This window comes from Protopterus annectens, chromosome 8.part1 (genome assembly GCF_019279795.1).
Source record: "Protopterus annectens isolate FY-2018-M chromosome 8.part1, PAN1.0, whole genome shotgun sequence".
NCBI lineage: Eukaryota > Metazoa > Chordata > Ceratodontiformes > Protopteridae > Protopterus > Protopterus annectens.
Window position 1 is genome coordinate 442993721 of NC_056742.1, and position 15990 is coordinate 443009710.

Below are 15990 nucleotides of genomic sequence, written 5' to 3' on the forward strand. Positions count from 1 at the left end.
ACATCATCACCCCCTCTGGGGAGAATGACGTCCCCACATATCACATTAATGACAACGTCTTAAGTACACAATCAGTAGTGAGGGATTTGGGAACCCAGGTTAATAGCAAACTGACTTTTAACATGATGTTGCTTCCATTGCATTGAAATCTTTCTACATGGCCCACCTCATACGTAAGGGTATCTCATCCAGAGACAAAGAGGCTAAAATTCCCTGTATTCTTCTTTTATAAGGCCAATTATTGAGTACAATGCCCTCTTCAGCATGTACCTTGCAAAGCACATGCAGCAGCTGGACAGACCACAGAGGTTCCTCACCAGGAGAATCCCGGGCCTCAAACATCTACCCTACACAGATAGGCTAAAAGCCCTATCTATAACTCAGTTTCATACAGACTCCTTAGGGGTGACCTCTGTTTGGCATATAAAGCGATCTCAGACCCCGCCTTGAAGGGACTGCTGCATATCCGTACGCCAAGTTCCACTCGAGCAACCCACACACATGACCTCAACCTGGTCTGTGATATCAATAGGACTTGCTGGTGGGACAGATTTGTGTCCCAGAGCTTCCCCATCTGTGGAATAGATTCCCTCTACACATCAAGCAGAGTACCCCATTATCCCTTTTTAAGCGCAACCTGGATAACTGGATGGGAAACAGAAAATACACCCTTGGGATTCCACCTGTGTCCCTACTGGATAGGGACTTTGCGTGCTGACTTGGCTAAACTCTTGGCTAGGCTTATAAGGGCCTCAGGGCCAATAGCCTAGTAACCGCCTATGATCCTAAAAATATCCTATGTACTATTTACTTGTAGAGGAAAAAGTATCCATTCCAAAATATAAAGCAATAATAAGACTGATTGACTGTGGAGCTGTATTTATTCCTACACACACACACACACACATATATATATATATATATATATATATATATATATATGGATAGATATATATATGGATAGATATATATATGGATAGATATATATATGGGAGAATAAGGAGTTTTCACTGGAGGCCTCATGTGGAAGGTCCCTTTGAAGAAAGCCTTGGAAAACACCTGGAATCCTAGACGCCTCAGATAAGCCGTGACCACTGCCATGCATTTGATGAACACTCTGGGTGCTGTAGTGAGACCAAAGGGCAGGACTCGAAACTGATAATGATTGGCTCCCAGCCAGAAACACAAATCATCTCTGGATGGCCTGGCCATTTTTATGTGGTAGTATCCTTGAGATCTATTGAGCACATCCAATTGTCTCTCCCTAAAAAGGGAAGTACTGACTGAAGCGTGACCATCTGGAACTTCTCTTTCTTTACAAATTGGCTGAGTCTGTTGAGATCCAAAATAGGTCTAAAGTCCCCTGTTTTCTTTGGAACCAAAAATAATCTTGATTAAGTTCCAGATCTTATTTGATCTGCTGGGACTGGCTGGATAACTCTAACAATTTGAGGACCTCTAAAGTTGCATGTTCCCTGTAACTGGGTGGAACATCCGGGATTCTCTTTGGGGGCGTGGGTTGGGTGAAGAATGGTATAAAATACCCTCTGGAAATACTTTGCACCCAGTTGTCGTTTGTTATACGTAGCCATGCGTCTGGGTATAAAGATAAGCGATCCCCGACTGCCTCCAGAGCAGGACAGTCGGGTCTCCCTTCAGGAGCGCTGATAGGGTTGACCACAGAAGTGATCTCTGTCACCCTGGTGTTGTGGACCCCCCTCTGCCATGAGGGTGGCGTCTTCCATTGTTACCCCTCTTCTGCCACTGGAGGGGGGGGTTGAACACGTGTGTCCTGAAAGACTCCTTGGGCTTTTCAGAACCACATTTTCCCTCCCCATTTGCCTTTGGGGTAAGGCAGAGTAGGGGTGGAAAAACAGACTCCGACGGCAGAGAGAGTCTTTCCCTCTTGCTCACACCTGGTGAGAGTTTCCTTCACTTTGGGCCCACAGAGAGATGAGCCATCAAAAGGGGTGTTGACAAATGAAGACTTAAAGGGCTCCGCGAAGGAGCACAAGTGCATCCAGGAATGTCGTGATAGTGCAACTCCTGTACCCGCTGCTCTACTCGTCCCATCAGCTGCATATGATACGAGACGCATGGATGAGTTCACGATGGAATTTAAGGTAGTGAGTTGGGCGGCAACTGTGTCAGAAGCCCCAGCAGCTACAGTACCCTGAAGAGTATCTCCCAACTCCTTAACGAGATCTCTTTGCAGTCTGGTGAAGTGGGTCAAATAGTTCAGGGATCGGAGTGTAAAAGTCGCTGAACTAAACATGTGTTCCCATATCGATCCATGATCCTGGACTCTCTGTTAGGAGGATGGATCGTTGAGGAAGTCTCAGACATTTCCTTCTTGGTGGCCGCCGCCACCACCATGGCATCAACAGGGACTCTCTTGGACAAAAAATCTTTATCTACGGGGGCAGAAATGAACTTGTTGGGCCTCCATGGGACAGGCTCCATGGACTCTGGTGACTCCCACGCCCTTCGAGAGACCAGGTGCATGAGCTCATCAAAGGGTGGAGAAACCCAAGAGGTGGAAGGTTGAGACCCAAAATCCTTCAGGAGAACTGACTCATCCTCAGTAGGGCATTTGGATTGCCAATCACCCCTCTGCCTAATGATCTCGAGTATCTCTGCAAAGGAGATATCTTCAGAGGGGGATCATGGGGATCCTTCTGACTCATCCAAGTCAGTATCAGATGTCAGACTACTGTGGGGAGGCCAAGTGTCTCCTCTTAAACAATCTCTTCCTGGGGCCGCCTCAGTGAAAGCCTCTGGGGAGGTCTTGGAAGATCAAGGGGCGCCCTGTGGGGCTACCTGAGGCTCAGGGTCTCTATGCTTGGCCTGAACGATGGAGGCAGTAGCAGACACAGGCACTTTGGGGGAAGATGAGGCCAGACCTGGTGTCGAAGATGTGTCTGGGGACGAGGCTCATGGCTTCGAAAGCATCACGGCTCCGATGATTTGACAGACCACAGGGAACTGCCATCCCCTCCCGCACACAGGCCATGGGCTTCAAGCTGGAGGTAGGAGCCGAGCTCATCTGAGCCGAGGCCCTGAGAGGAAGAGTCGGCACTGACAAGTTGGTGCGACTATCCTCCTAGGACCCAAGAGGTAGAGTCGGCACCAAGTTGGCACGACTATCCTCCCAGGACCCGACAGGAGTGTGTCGGCCTCCAGAGTCGCCGGTCTGCGCTGAGGACGTCAGTGTAGATGGAACTGATGATGCCATAGCAGGTCTCTGCTCCAAAGGCTCCACAAACAGCAGGTCGGCCCCCTCCGGCTCCAAAGATATGGTACGGCTCAGAGGAGGAGCAGTCAAATCTGGTTTGGTAGTCTTCGGTTTCGACACTGGGGTCAGAGCCGACAACAATTTAGCAAGGCCTGGTGCCTGTAAGAGCTTCTGCACCAATCAGTCCATATCCAAATCCAAGAGGCTGACAGAAGATCTAGAGGAGTGCACTGAAGGTGCCGATTGGAGAAGTGGAGATACAGGTCTCTCAGAGACCAACTCCAAAACAGTGGGCCGGCTCTGAAAAGAAGAGACACTCGGCTCCGAAAGCTGTGGAGCCGAAGTCCCTGAATCCTCCACTTTCTTAGACTTTTTAGATGCCTTAGAATCAGCAGATGATTTGGAGGACTTGCTGGTCCCATCCTGGTCAGACAAAGCTTCAGTAAAAGGATGCTTCAGCAAACCTCGATCCACAAGTTTCCTTTTCCTCTCTATAAGAACCCTTGAAGAAAAGGAATGGGCAAATGCTACAGGACTCTTGCAAGTGCACCGCACCCAAACAATGCACTCACTGAACATGCCCATCAGTGAGACATCTTTTGTCCACAGTCTGAACATTTTTTGAATCCAGACTTTGGGTGCTTGTTTTTTTCTTCAGACATATTAACAATATACAGACTAAACAGTCTAAAACAACCTAGAAGAAAATGTATCCAAGGCTCAAGAAACACTCTAATTAACCAACATTGTTTAACAAATGGCCAGAGAAAAACGGCCAACAATATGAAACAGCCTAAAAGTTAAAGCTATCCGTAGGCTCAACTTTAAAACAGAACACTAACAATGGCCTAAGAAAAGAAGGTCAACTCTACTAAAAGTGTAACAGCACACTATCTACACTATTAAAAGTATAACGCACACTAAAGAAGTAAACACACACACACTGAATAACTAGGCCTAACATGAGGCCGCTACAAATATTTAAACTATGAAGCACCAAGGGAGAAGTCTAAAGAGACAACTACAGGAGCTGAATATGTAACTATCTACAAAAGTTACAGAATTTTTCCAAAAGAACTTGTGTAAAGCGAATTTGTGTCAAAACAAGGCTTGAGCGAACTGGAACCACTGAGATCCGTGCCGCGGCAAACTAGATCTCAAGTAATTCCAACAGTGCATCATGGGATAAGGGGCTTGGTCTCGAGCTACTGGCAAACCTTGAGCTTTGCTAGCGGCCATGTCGGAGCTGATGGATCGTCTCCAAACCCATCAATGAAGAATGAACGGCGAGATTGAACAACTTCACACGCTTCTTACTTAGGAACAAACTATGACTTCAGTAGTGTGTGTAATTACTGGTAATGAAATGCAGTATTAAAGATCCCAAGATGTGCAAAGTAACTCAGGACGACAAAACTAGACATGTCCTGGGTCTAACAAACAGAACAAAGAATTTGTTCATCAGCACAATTTTCAGAATTACTCAAAATGTTCAAATATGGCACAGGCAAGAAAAATGCTACACTTCTTTCTTTAAAAAAAGGACAAAAAACATGTTAGGAATGTTTAACTCCTGGACCACCCTTAACCACAAAGGATGCTAAAGAATGCACTTACCGCCAGTTCTTTGTGTGAGGGGGACCTTCTTCCAATCGCAACAGAGCATAACGAGCAGCACTTAGGGAAAGTCCACGAATGCCATCGCCCCACTCCTTTTCAGCACTAAAATACAAGAATTAAACCTAATATAGTAAAACATATTTCTAAATTATGTACATGGTTCAAACTGTACAATTATGTTTAGAATACTGTATCCATGTTAACAAATTATATCATTGTTTAACACAACTGCATTCCTCTTTAACACCTTTACTGAATAATCACGTAACATATGCAAACTTATATAAAATAAGCCATATTTACAAGTCCATATTTAGAAATATTATAATATATTACATGTATAATCTAAGCAACACTACACAAATTATTCAATTCCCACCTTCTCTTAAACCTCATTAATCATCTAAAATATTTTTTTTGCATGTACTGTTCTCAAAATTTCCATTTTTTTTGTTTGTAATTTATTCCTACCATTTTCAAAGGATCCCACTTTCCGTTCTTTCATCTGTGTTACAATATTCACTATGTCAAGTCTCGCTGGTTTAGATTTTGACTTCCATTTTCTAGTAATTGCTTTTTTGGCAACCACCAGAATTAACCTTAACAAGGCTTTGATGTGTTTAGGCAATTCAGATCCTGTATTCCAGCTAAAAAAAAATAACTTCCTTAGTTGCTCTCATTCATTCATCCAGTATTCCTGACAGACTACTCTGTAGGGAATATTTAATGTCTGTCAACTCATTGCACTCCCAAAACATATGTTCCCAGTTACCTCTTTCTTCCCCACGACACCTCCCTCCCATTTGCCATCTGCTTGAGGAAACATTTTTTGCATAGATACTTTTATACCCTAAAGCAAATTCCAAACACTTCCAGACAAAAATCCTAAATCCTCAAGATTTTGTTGCATATTTGGGAGCCATACATGTGTCTTCCCACTGTTTCTCTGTGAACTGTGTATTTAATCTCTCTTCCGAATCTTTTCTGACCTCTTCTGATTGACAATATTTTAAATGCCCTACTAATGATCCCATTTTCAACAGCAGCTTCTGTTCTAGATTCAATTAAAAACTCAACCCACTGCAGATCTTTCAATTAGGATTATATTCTGTCAATCCCTAATAAGGAAGGCAATCACTAATCTGCAATCCAAATGTCTTCTTGGCCTCTTCCCATTCTATTATGTATCTCTCTCTAATTACTTGTTACCAATGACTTGGTTTCTTTGACAGCTTCCTCCATGAAATTCCAGCCCCCTCTTATCTATTCTCTGTACCCTAACTGCAATAATCCCTATCGGCAGAATTTCCTTTCTCCATTCCTGTGTTGGCTTAGTTATTAGAATACTTTCTGGTACTTTATGAATATATTCTGCATGACTGCTATTTTCCTTAAGGACTTGTGTCCAAAATCCCATTCTTGCCTTACTTCTTGAATTATCCCTCTACTTCATCATCATGCCTTTCCACTTTCAACTGTAGCTTTCTGCTGATGTTATGTGTAAGAGTCTTAACTGTGTAGCTCTGAAAAATAAGTTATGCCCTCACCATAGCATTCCATCTGTGTTGTCCATTTTCATTCTTCCTTAACTGTTGGGTTAGGACTCGGCTGCTTTTTCCAGATCGTAGAACACTTGAACTCTTAATCCCCTCCGTTTACCCATAATGCCCTAGTCACCTTACATACCTCAGATCTAGATGCTGCCCACAGACCTACAGAGCAGTGGAAAATAAAGAAAGAACAGAAATCTGGGGCTCAAACAAGGAAGTGAGATTACTCTAATATCCTTCGATCTTTCCAGGAGTAAGGTAAGGACAGGGTTGGTGGGTGGGAAGTTGATGAATAATTAAAATGGACAACACAGATGGAAAGTTATGGCGAGTACCTAACTTTTTTTATTTGATGTTGTCATTTTTATTCATTTTTTTAACTGTTGGGACAGAGTCCCCCATTATCTAAATCCACAGAGGACTCTAAAGAAGGATATTCCTGAGCACAGCTGAGCCAAAGGCAGTTCTTCCCCTAGAGCCCAGATCCAATCTGTAATAAGCAATAAAGGTAGGAGGATTAGCTCAAGATGCAGCTGCACACATCATCCAATGAAGTTCTAGACAAAAAGGCTGATGAAATTGCCACAGACATGGTGGAATGGGCTTTTTGCTGTTTTGATAAGCAAATCCACTTTCATAAACTAAAGTAATACAGTCAGTCAACAATTTGCCTAAAGTCACTTTAGAAACTGGTTTGCCTAATTCTGATTCAGAAAACTAAACAAATAATTGTTTGGATTTCCTCATTTCTTTTCTTCTGGGAAGGTAAAAATGTAACCGCCTGTGAACATCCAACAGGTGTAACATCTACTCTCCTCTGTTTGAGAAATTTGGAAAGGAGACTGGAAGGCTGATGTAGAACAGTGTGTGTATGTACCTTTAAAAAGCATTTCCAGATGTAAGCAGGTGCATATAAATAGTGAGCATGTGCAGGCAGCAGTGCCATTTTGAGAGAACAGCCAGTGTGTTAAACACATGTGAGTGCGGCAGTTTGTTTATATGTTTACATAAGTTTAAGTTACAACGCCTCACTTCTGATGTGTTTGGGTGTAATACAGCTGCTTGAACTGAACCCACAAAGGTTTGCCTGTTTTATCCTGGCCAGAAGAGCAACATGGTGTCAGAACCGGGACTGAGACAGCAACTTCTTCAAGCCATGGGGTACAAAGGTGAGGGTAGATTGAGCTGGTTGAGTGAAAAGAAGCTCAGACAAACAAAAAGGGCCAGAAAGGAACTTAAGGTAACAAAAAAAATGCACAAATGATTTATTTGGCAAAGGGAATGAAACGGAGCATTTGTAAGACACAAAACGCATTATTAATCAAATGAGTAGCACAAAACATATTAAGCAAACAAAAGGCACAAAATGCATTATTAAACAAAATGTTTGAAACCACGATATTTGATAAAACGAGCAGAGATCTTCATATGGGGCTCGGAATTACCTTTGGTTTGCATAAGGAGCATGTTTAAAGTAAAATGAGCACAAGGAAAGAATACTGAACATAACGGATTAAATGGGCATAACGAGTGCAATACAAGGGGAAATTAAGCTTAAAGAGCAAGGCAACTGCATGGTTTTGGTAAAAAAAAAACTGTGTTTGGGCACAAACTACTACTTTGCGTTGACTAAAGCCATTCAAAGCATAACTACAGTTGTCCTAAGTATCTCAGGGTCTGCAAAGTGTTTGCAGTGTGTGTGCTTTATTACAATGTCATTATTTCAAAGCGTTTGTTGTGCTATTGGGCATAATTACAGCTGCTGGCATAAATGTTCTGGCATATATTTGTGTATGTTCGTACATAATTTCAAGCACCTTCACCACTGTGCTTTGATATGGCAGAGGCATTTCGCAGAACAAGTACACTTGTGTTTGATCATAATATAGCAGAGAATTGGAGAGTATTTGAGCAGGAATACGATTTTCATACAAGCAGCTTTTTCTAACAAAGATGCACGTAAGAGGGCACTCATTTTTCTTAACTTAGTTGGGTCAGAAGCCACTGAAAGAGAACGTTCATTTGTGTATGTACCAGAAGTATATGCAGGAGATGGGGAAAACACCATATTGTGTTACCGGCTGAATCAAGGGAGGAACCTGAGTGCTTGAAACGTAAATTTAGAGAAATGTACAACCTCCCCAAACAAATGTTACATTAGAGAGGAACTTATTTCATACAAAAGACCAAACGCCAAGTGAAACTTTTGCAGCTTATATCACTGACTTCAAAAATAAGGCTAAAACATGCAGATTTGGTGACTTGAAAGATGAGTTAATAAAGGACAGGCTTGTGTGTGGTGTTAATAGTGTTGCAGTGAGAAATATTTTGCTTTGTGACAGTGATTTAACATTGAGCAAAGCCACAGAGATTTGTAAATCCATGAGCTCCCAGAAAGGCACAAAGATATGCTTACAAGTGATAAGAGCATGGTTTCAGCAGCCTCTAGAGTAAACGTAGACAGCATGCAGCATGTCGCAAGCAGAAATAGGCCTAAGTACGTGGCATCTGCACCCCCTGGAAGTCTACCAAGAAAACCCCATAGCTTTCTAGCAAGTTCCAAGACTAGCTCAGTAAACCGGGCATGCTCAGTGCAGTACAAGGGTGAGTCAGCAAAACTCAAGTACAGTCTTATTTTTAACTGTTGTAATTGTGGAGCCAACCACGACTCTAAAAGACAGAAGTGCTTAGTATTTGGTCAGCAATGTCATAAGTGTAAAAAATGGAACCATTTTCAAAAGTTTTATAAATCAAGCAAGCCTCATACAGTTACTAAGAAAGGTCAATCAAAAAAAAAAAACAAGTTGATCATACAGAGAGCTGCAACCCTACTTTCTATGTAGATAGTGTATCAGTGGTCACTGAAAAGGTTAATGCAGTAGATTTATTGGCAAAGAATGAAGCATTTTATACTATCCTGATCAATGGTAAGCCCACAGAGCTCAAGTAGACACTGGTTCAAAGTGTAATGTAATGTCAGCAGAAACATTTGCTAATGTGAGAGCTAATGAGCAACTTAATTTGGCCAATTGTGTGAAGCTTGTTGCTTATGGAGGTGAAGAGATTCAAACTGAATGCTTAGTAGTACATTCATGCTATTCAGCTGGGGGCAGTTACAGCTTGCAATTTTATGTATTCTAAAGACCTGTGCAGTCATTATTAGGTCTCAGAAACAGTTTGAGAATGAAACTGCTTCCTTTTAGCAAAGAAGTACATCATGTAAGCACATGTCCCAGTTCCAGCATTAGTGGGCTATTTTCTCAAGAGTATGCCGCTTTCAATGACAAGCTAGGCCAGGAGTCTGCAACTTTCACCATCAGAAGAGCCAATTTATAAAGTTTATAAACTTAGAAACTTGCTTGACTAACACTGTTTCTGTTACAATGCATTTTCCACACACACACACACACACACACACACACACACACACACACACACACACACACACACACACACACACACACACACAGAGCAATCGAGCTATAGGGACAGATTTTAAATGTTGCTGTTATAAATATTTCTTTATATATAAAACTTAATACACTGTGTTATCTTCATTTTACAGGTCAGTTTTCTTCCTTTGTTCCCCCTTTATTTGTGGCTGTGTCCAGATTTCTTGTGGTTAAGAGTTTCAGAGGTATGGTGGAGAGGTAGGGAAACCTTTCGGGAGATGCTGATGCTGCCAAGGAATTGTTCGATCGCTTTCAGTGTGTGTGGAATGCATAGTAAATGAAACCATGTTATTCTAGCAAGTTTCTAAGTTTGCAAGAGCAATATATAAAATCCATCACTCAATCAGAAGTGTGTGGTGCTGCAGAGTGGCCATTATTTTTCAAAGCTACAGGAAGCCATTGCAGAGGGGTGGTGGAGCCGCATGCGTTTCCAGAGCCACAGTTTATAGACCCCTGAGCTAGGCAATCTTCCAGTTGTGTACTCCATGAAAGTAGACCCAGTGGTCAGACCAGCAAGGAGAGTTCCAATAGCTATACAGGACAAAGTCAAGGTCCAGTTAGACAAAATGATGCAGCAAGGTGTGATTTGTCCAGTCACAGAACCAACAGAGTAAGTGTCTTCCATGGTAGCTGCTCATAAGAAAAATTCAGATGAAATCAGAATATGCACTGACCCAAGAAACCTGAACAAGGCAATAGAGAGACCTCCATCGCCCTATGCATACAGTCGAGGAGATTGCCACCCTCATGCCAAATGCCACTTTTTTTTCTGTCTTAGATGCAGAGTTCATTTTGGTAAGTAATGCTTGATCACAAATTTTCACTACTGACTACATTCAGTACCCCATTTGGTAGATACAGATTCCTCGGGATGCCTTTTGGAATAAATTCTACCAGTGAAGTCTTTCAGTGTGCAATGGAGCAAATTTTTTCAAGCTACCCATGTGGAATAATAGTCGTTGATTTACTGGTTAGAGGTAATGGTGAAGCAGAGCATGACAGAAACCTCAGGAATGTTCTGGACTGAGCGTGTGAAGTGAACTTAAACCTCAATCCTCTGAAATGTAAATTCAGGCTACCAGAAGTTACTTATGTAGGTCATTTACTTACCAGTACAGGCTTACGACCAGACCCTTCCAAGCAAGTAGCCATTCTTGAAATACCAGCTCCAGACAATGTCCAAACCTTGCAGCGTTTTATTGGCATGGTTAACTATTTGGGCAAATTTATCCCTGACTTTAGTGAGTTACACCTTTAAGAGAGCTGGCACACAAAAATGTTGTCTGGTCATGGTTAGAACACCACCAGAGAGCATTTTATAACCTCAAACAGCAAACTGCCAACCCTCATACGTTAAGATACTATGATGTCCACAAACCAGTAGTTCTTTCCTGTGATGCCTCAAAGTTTGATCTTAGTGCAGTTATTCGTCAAGAAGGCAGACCTGTTGCCTATGCATCTAGAACTCTTACCCAAACAGATGCAGTATGCTCAAATTGAGAAGGATCTTTTGGCAATTGTGCTCGCATGTTCAAAGTTACATGATTATGTTTATGGACGAGCTGTCCAAATAGAAACTGATCATCAACTTCTAGTCACTATTTTAAAGAAGGCTATGCATTCAGCTCCAGCAAGACTACAAAGAATGATGCTCAGATTGCAAAAGTATAATTTCAAAATGGTCTACACAAAAGGTAAACTTCTTTATCTGACTGATACCTTACCCAGATCACCCAGAAATACCACAGAACAGCATGATGCAAAGAATTTTGACTTTGATGTCATGTAAGTGCGTAATTTTTCTACCACAAGACTTGATGAGGTAAGAGATCACACAAAGACTGATCCAATTTTGCAAAAGCTCAACCACTTCATCAATGTAGGACGACCGTCAAAGCAATCGTGTGTACCACCAGAAATACAACCTTACTTTCCATACAGAGATGAGATGCTGATGTTAGATGGTATCATTTTCAAAGGTCCAAAAGTTATTGTTCCTACTTCCTTACAATGTAAAGACATTCAGAGTTTGCACTGTGGCCACCCAGGTTCCCATTCTACCAAAAGACGGGCGAGAGGACTAGTATTTTGGCCTTCTCTAACAAAAGACATTGATAAAGTACTTTCCTCTTCTTCAGTATGCAACAGTACTAAGCTGCATTTGCAAAAAGAGACTTCATCTAAGCCATATTCCTGAACAACCTTGGTCAACAGTAGCCACTGACATATTTGAGTGGAACAATCAGCATTACTTGGTGTTGCCAGACTCTTATTTCAACTATTTGAAGATCGATTTGTTACCCAACCTAACATCCAGTGCTAAGATGAAACATCATTTTTTCAGTCCATGGTAGTCCACACAAAGTTATTTCTGACAACGGTACCCAGTTTACCAGTCAATTGGTTCAGAGATTTGCAAAAGAGTGGGACTTTATCCATGTTGAAGTCCTGAATATCCTCAGTCAAATGGCCTTGCTGAACGTGCAGTATGGAGTGCAAAGCAATTACTAGAGAGGTCAAAGCATGATAATACCAATATCTTCTTGAATTTGCTTGCTTAATCTCAAAATTGTACCCCTTGACAATTTACTTGGCTTGCCTGCTCACAGACTTCTATCTAGGTAAACCAGAAAAACCTATCAGTTCTAGTTTGTTGGTGCCTAATGTTAAAAAAGAGAGAAATTAAAGCCCAACTTTTTAAGAAGAGTTTTTCTTAAAAGTCCAGCTATAATAAAATGAGCAGATTTTTCTGCCCATTAAAAGAAGGGGAAACAGTGAGGATGCAAATGGCAAAAGGCTTTAATCGAACTGGTCAAGTGAGAGGTATATGTACCGAGCCGAGATCCTACTCAGTAGAATGTGAGGGTATAGAATATAGGAGAAACCGCAGACATCTTCCTGTATCAGAAATGATATTGCAGCATCACACCTATGATACAGACTGTAGATCTCAGAGCAACCCTGACAATGTTCTTACCGAAGAACATGAGTCGGTATCCATTTCCGTTCCTGATGATGTACCGAAAGTTGAACATTCCTTGAAGACTTTCGCCGTAGCTAGATCCATTTCTGACTTTTATGTCACACAATCAGGTATTTCTAGACCTAGTGTAAAATACACAGCAACCTGGACATGATTGTTTTATTGTGTGTCTGATTTTGTGACTGCATGTCAAAGAATTAGTTCTGCATAACTGCATGTTAAAAGATCATTTCCGTAAATTGCATGTGATTGAATGCTGTCATTTGATATGTGATTTCTCAAAGAGGGAAGATGTCGAACAGAGCGTGTGTATGTACCTCTAAGAACCATTTCCAGATGTAAGCAGGTGCATATAAATAGTGAGCACGTGCAGGCAGCAGTGTCATTTTGAGAGAACAGCCAAAGTGTTAACATGTGTGTGTGGTAGTCAGTCTGTTTACAAGTTTATTTTAACTTATTCACTCCGGAGCAGCTCTGAAAAAGCTGCCTACTTAATTTCACCATAGGAACAACAGTGCAGCCTGAGCTCATTTTCAGAAAATCCATTTCTAATACCATACAGAAAATAAATGTTCATAACTCTAACTATAGGAGCTAAACTAAAAATGTAAATGTGAAAGTTGTTCAGCAGACACTGACCTTTCCAACAGTATAAATGTTGATAGTGCATATCAAAGTCATTATTAAATATTTGGCAGGGAATGTTGATATTGTGCATATTTTTTTTACCTTTTTTGGAAAAGCAAAGCACAATATTGTGCTCAATGTACCATGTAGCCCCATACAATTTGTATTTTATTTGTTAGTATGAATGTCAGCTTTCAAATTATACCTTAACCATTACTGTGTGATGCTCCTTTATGGAGATATTCACAGAAATATGAATATATTTCTCATAATTGATAAATAAAGCATAATATCTCATCACCTGTAACAGACAGAGCCTACATATCAGTGTAGAAGTTGGCATCTCAATGTCAGCTTCAAAATGATGCATTGTGTGTAATCACCATGCTCCCTTGCAAAGATAAGGGCATAATAATGAGAAGTATTGGAACTGTATAATTTTCATAATCCTGCAAGACTATACAAACTGTGATATATATAGATGTGTACAGTGCACAGACATAATTATTTTACCATGTTGTAAGGAGTAACACTGTCTTCAAAATGAGATATTACTAGGCACACTGACATGCTCCCTTGCAAAGTTATTTATCAAAATATGAAAAAAATCACAATTTCCATAACCTAACTCCAAAACAAACTTTGATATCTGCACATATGTACAACATACAGGCATAATTATTTTACCATGTTGGAACCAGCAATACTGTCTTCAAAATGAGGTATTACATAGCACATTCAGATTCTCCCTTTCAAAGTTATTTACCAAAATATGAAAAAAAAAATTCCATAACCTGAGTCCTAACAAAACTGATAACTGTACATGTGTATAGCATACAGAACCAGTTGTTTTGCCATGTAGACCCATATGATTGGATTCTTGGTGTAGCCAACATACTGATGAACGGGTACATGTAAAGAGAAAAAGCAAGGCAAGGACTGCCACTCCACTAATAAACCCAGGACAGGCATGGGACTTCAGTGGCAGGCAAGGCCATCTGATCTGTCTGATAGCTGTGCTGGCGACACACTCAGACAGCTGATACCACTGGAGTCTCACAACCTTCTTCAGTGTCAGCAGTTTGCATTACCTATGCCTTTTCTCTTTACGTGTCTCCATTCGGCAAGGGATCAAGGTACTGTATTAGTAAGACCTTCCTGTCATCTAAACTCTACACATGCCTGATAAAAGCAGCTTAAAAACAGAAGTACTGCTAGATTGTACGTGGTAGCACTCTCCTACAACAGTTGTTCTTTCTCAGCATCCTCACCAGCTCCTTACCACAGTTATTTGCCAAACTCAGAAAAATATATTTTACACAACACATTTCATAATAGAGTTTTACTTACCATACTGGGTCCCTACTTGGTCGTGGGCATTTTCCATTCTTTTCACAAGCTGCATATTACCAATCCTGCATAGCTCTCCTCTCGCAATTGTGGAGGTCAGTCAAGAGCAGCGCAATGCCCTCCTCAGTTAGGTGAATGTCATCCCTTCTGAACAGGTGAACATCTTCTGCGGTGATGCTGTCATGACAGATTGTAGATCCACTGACCCTGTGCATCAAGCCATGCATGAACCCATTCTATAAACATCTGGCCTTGTGAGCTGCCCTTTGACTGTTTGCTGTTTTCCATATCTGTCGTGGAATTATATCAGACCACACAAAATAACGTGGCCACCACGACTGCAGGTGTTCAAAAATTGCTCCGATTTGAAACCATACCTTTCTGAGTGGGTGACTGAGGACAACATGCCCTCCAAAGTGCAGCACAAGAATGTCGGGCTCAGGGTAGATGGAACACTTCTCTTCCAACAACTGCAGTACTCCGCTCCAATGCATACCTCTTCTTTAAATCCAGTATACCTTCACACTGGATGTGGGGAAACTCAAATTGTATTGGTTTTTCAGTTTTGGGGGCATGGTTGGCAGCCCAGCGAATGTAGGAATGGCCACATACCCACACTTTCACTTGTCGTTCTCCTGGTTTTGAAGCCATGTCAGTGTCAGAAGGTGGACAGACCTGCACAGGAAAGAAAATGCAAACAGATTACTACTGATGTTTGACAGATGGATTGGAAGACTACATATATATGTAGATCATATGCATTACCTGGTTAGCCCATTCAAATCTTCCATCCTAGACGCAGGGGCAGTATTCTTTGCATTAGGTACATATGTGGTGATGACACTGCAGAGGTACATACCTACTACACGTGCGCACGCGCGCACACACATTTTGCATTAGCATGCTCTAATACATGTCAGTGTGGAGTGCAGAGGCATTCATTATCATTCAGTAGAAATACTATATCATTATAATTCAGCCAAAATAGTATGACACTTTGATGTTACTGAGCCCACCCTCCTACCACCTAATTTCCACCCATGACGGACAAAGTGTGGAAACATGCCCAGCTACTGAATGTAAGCAGAAGTACAGTAATACAAGCAGAAATGGCAAACTTATCTGGGTCATCCATGCAAGAATTAGTCACAAAAGTAATAATTCCAGTTATCG

The 15990-nt window shown here is 41.4% G+C and overlaps 1 protein-coding gene across 4 annotated transcripts in view; it reads right to left on the reverse strand.

Moving 5' to 3' along the window:
- Positions 1-15990, reverse strand: part of LOC122810396 (solute carrier family 12 member 4-like) — a 2349234-nt gene that overhangs the window by 579933 nt on the left and 1753311 nt on the right. For all 4 annotated transcript variants that reach the window (XM_044081998.1, XM_044081999.1, XM_044082001.1 and 1 more), the window contains exon 16: positions 4853-4957. In XM_044081998.1, coding sequence (XP_043937933.1) covers positions 4853-4957 — 105 coding nt within the window. The remainder of the gene's footprint in view (positions 1-4852; positions 4958-15990) is intronic.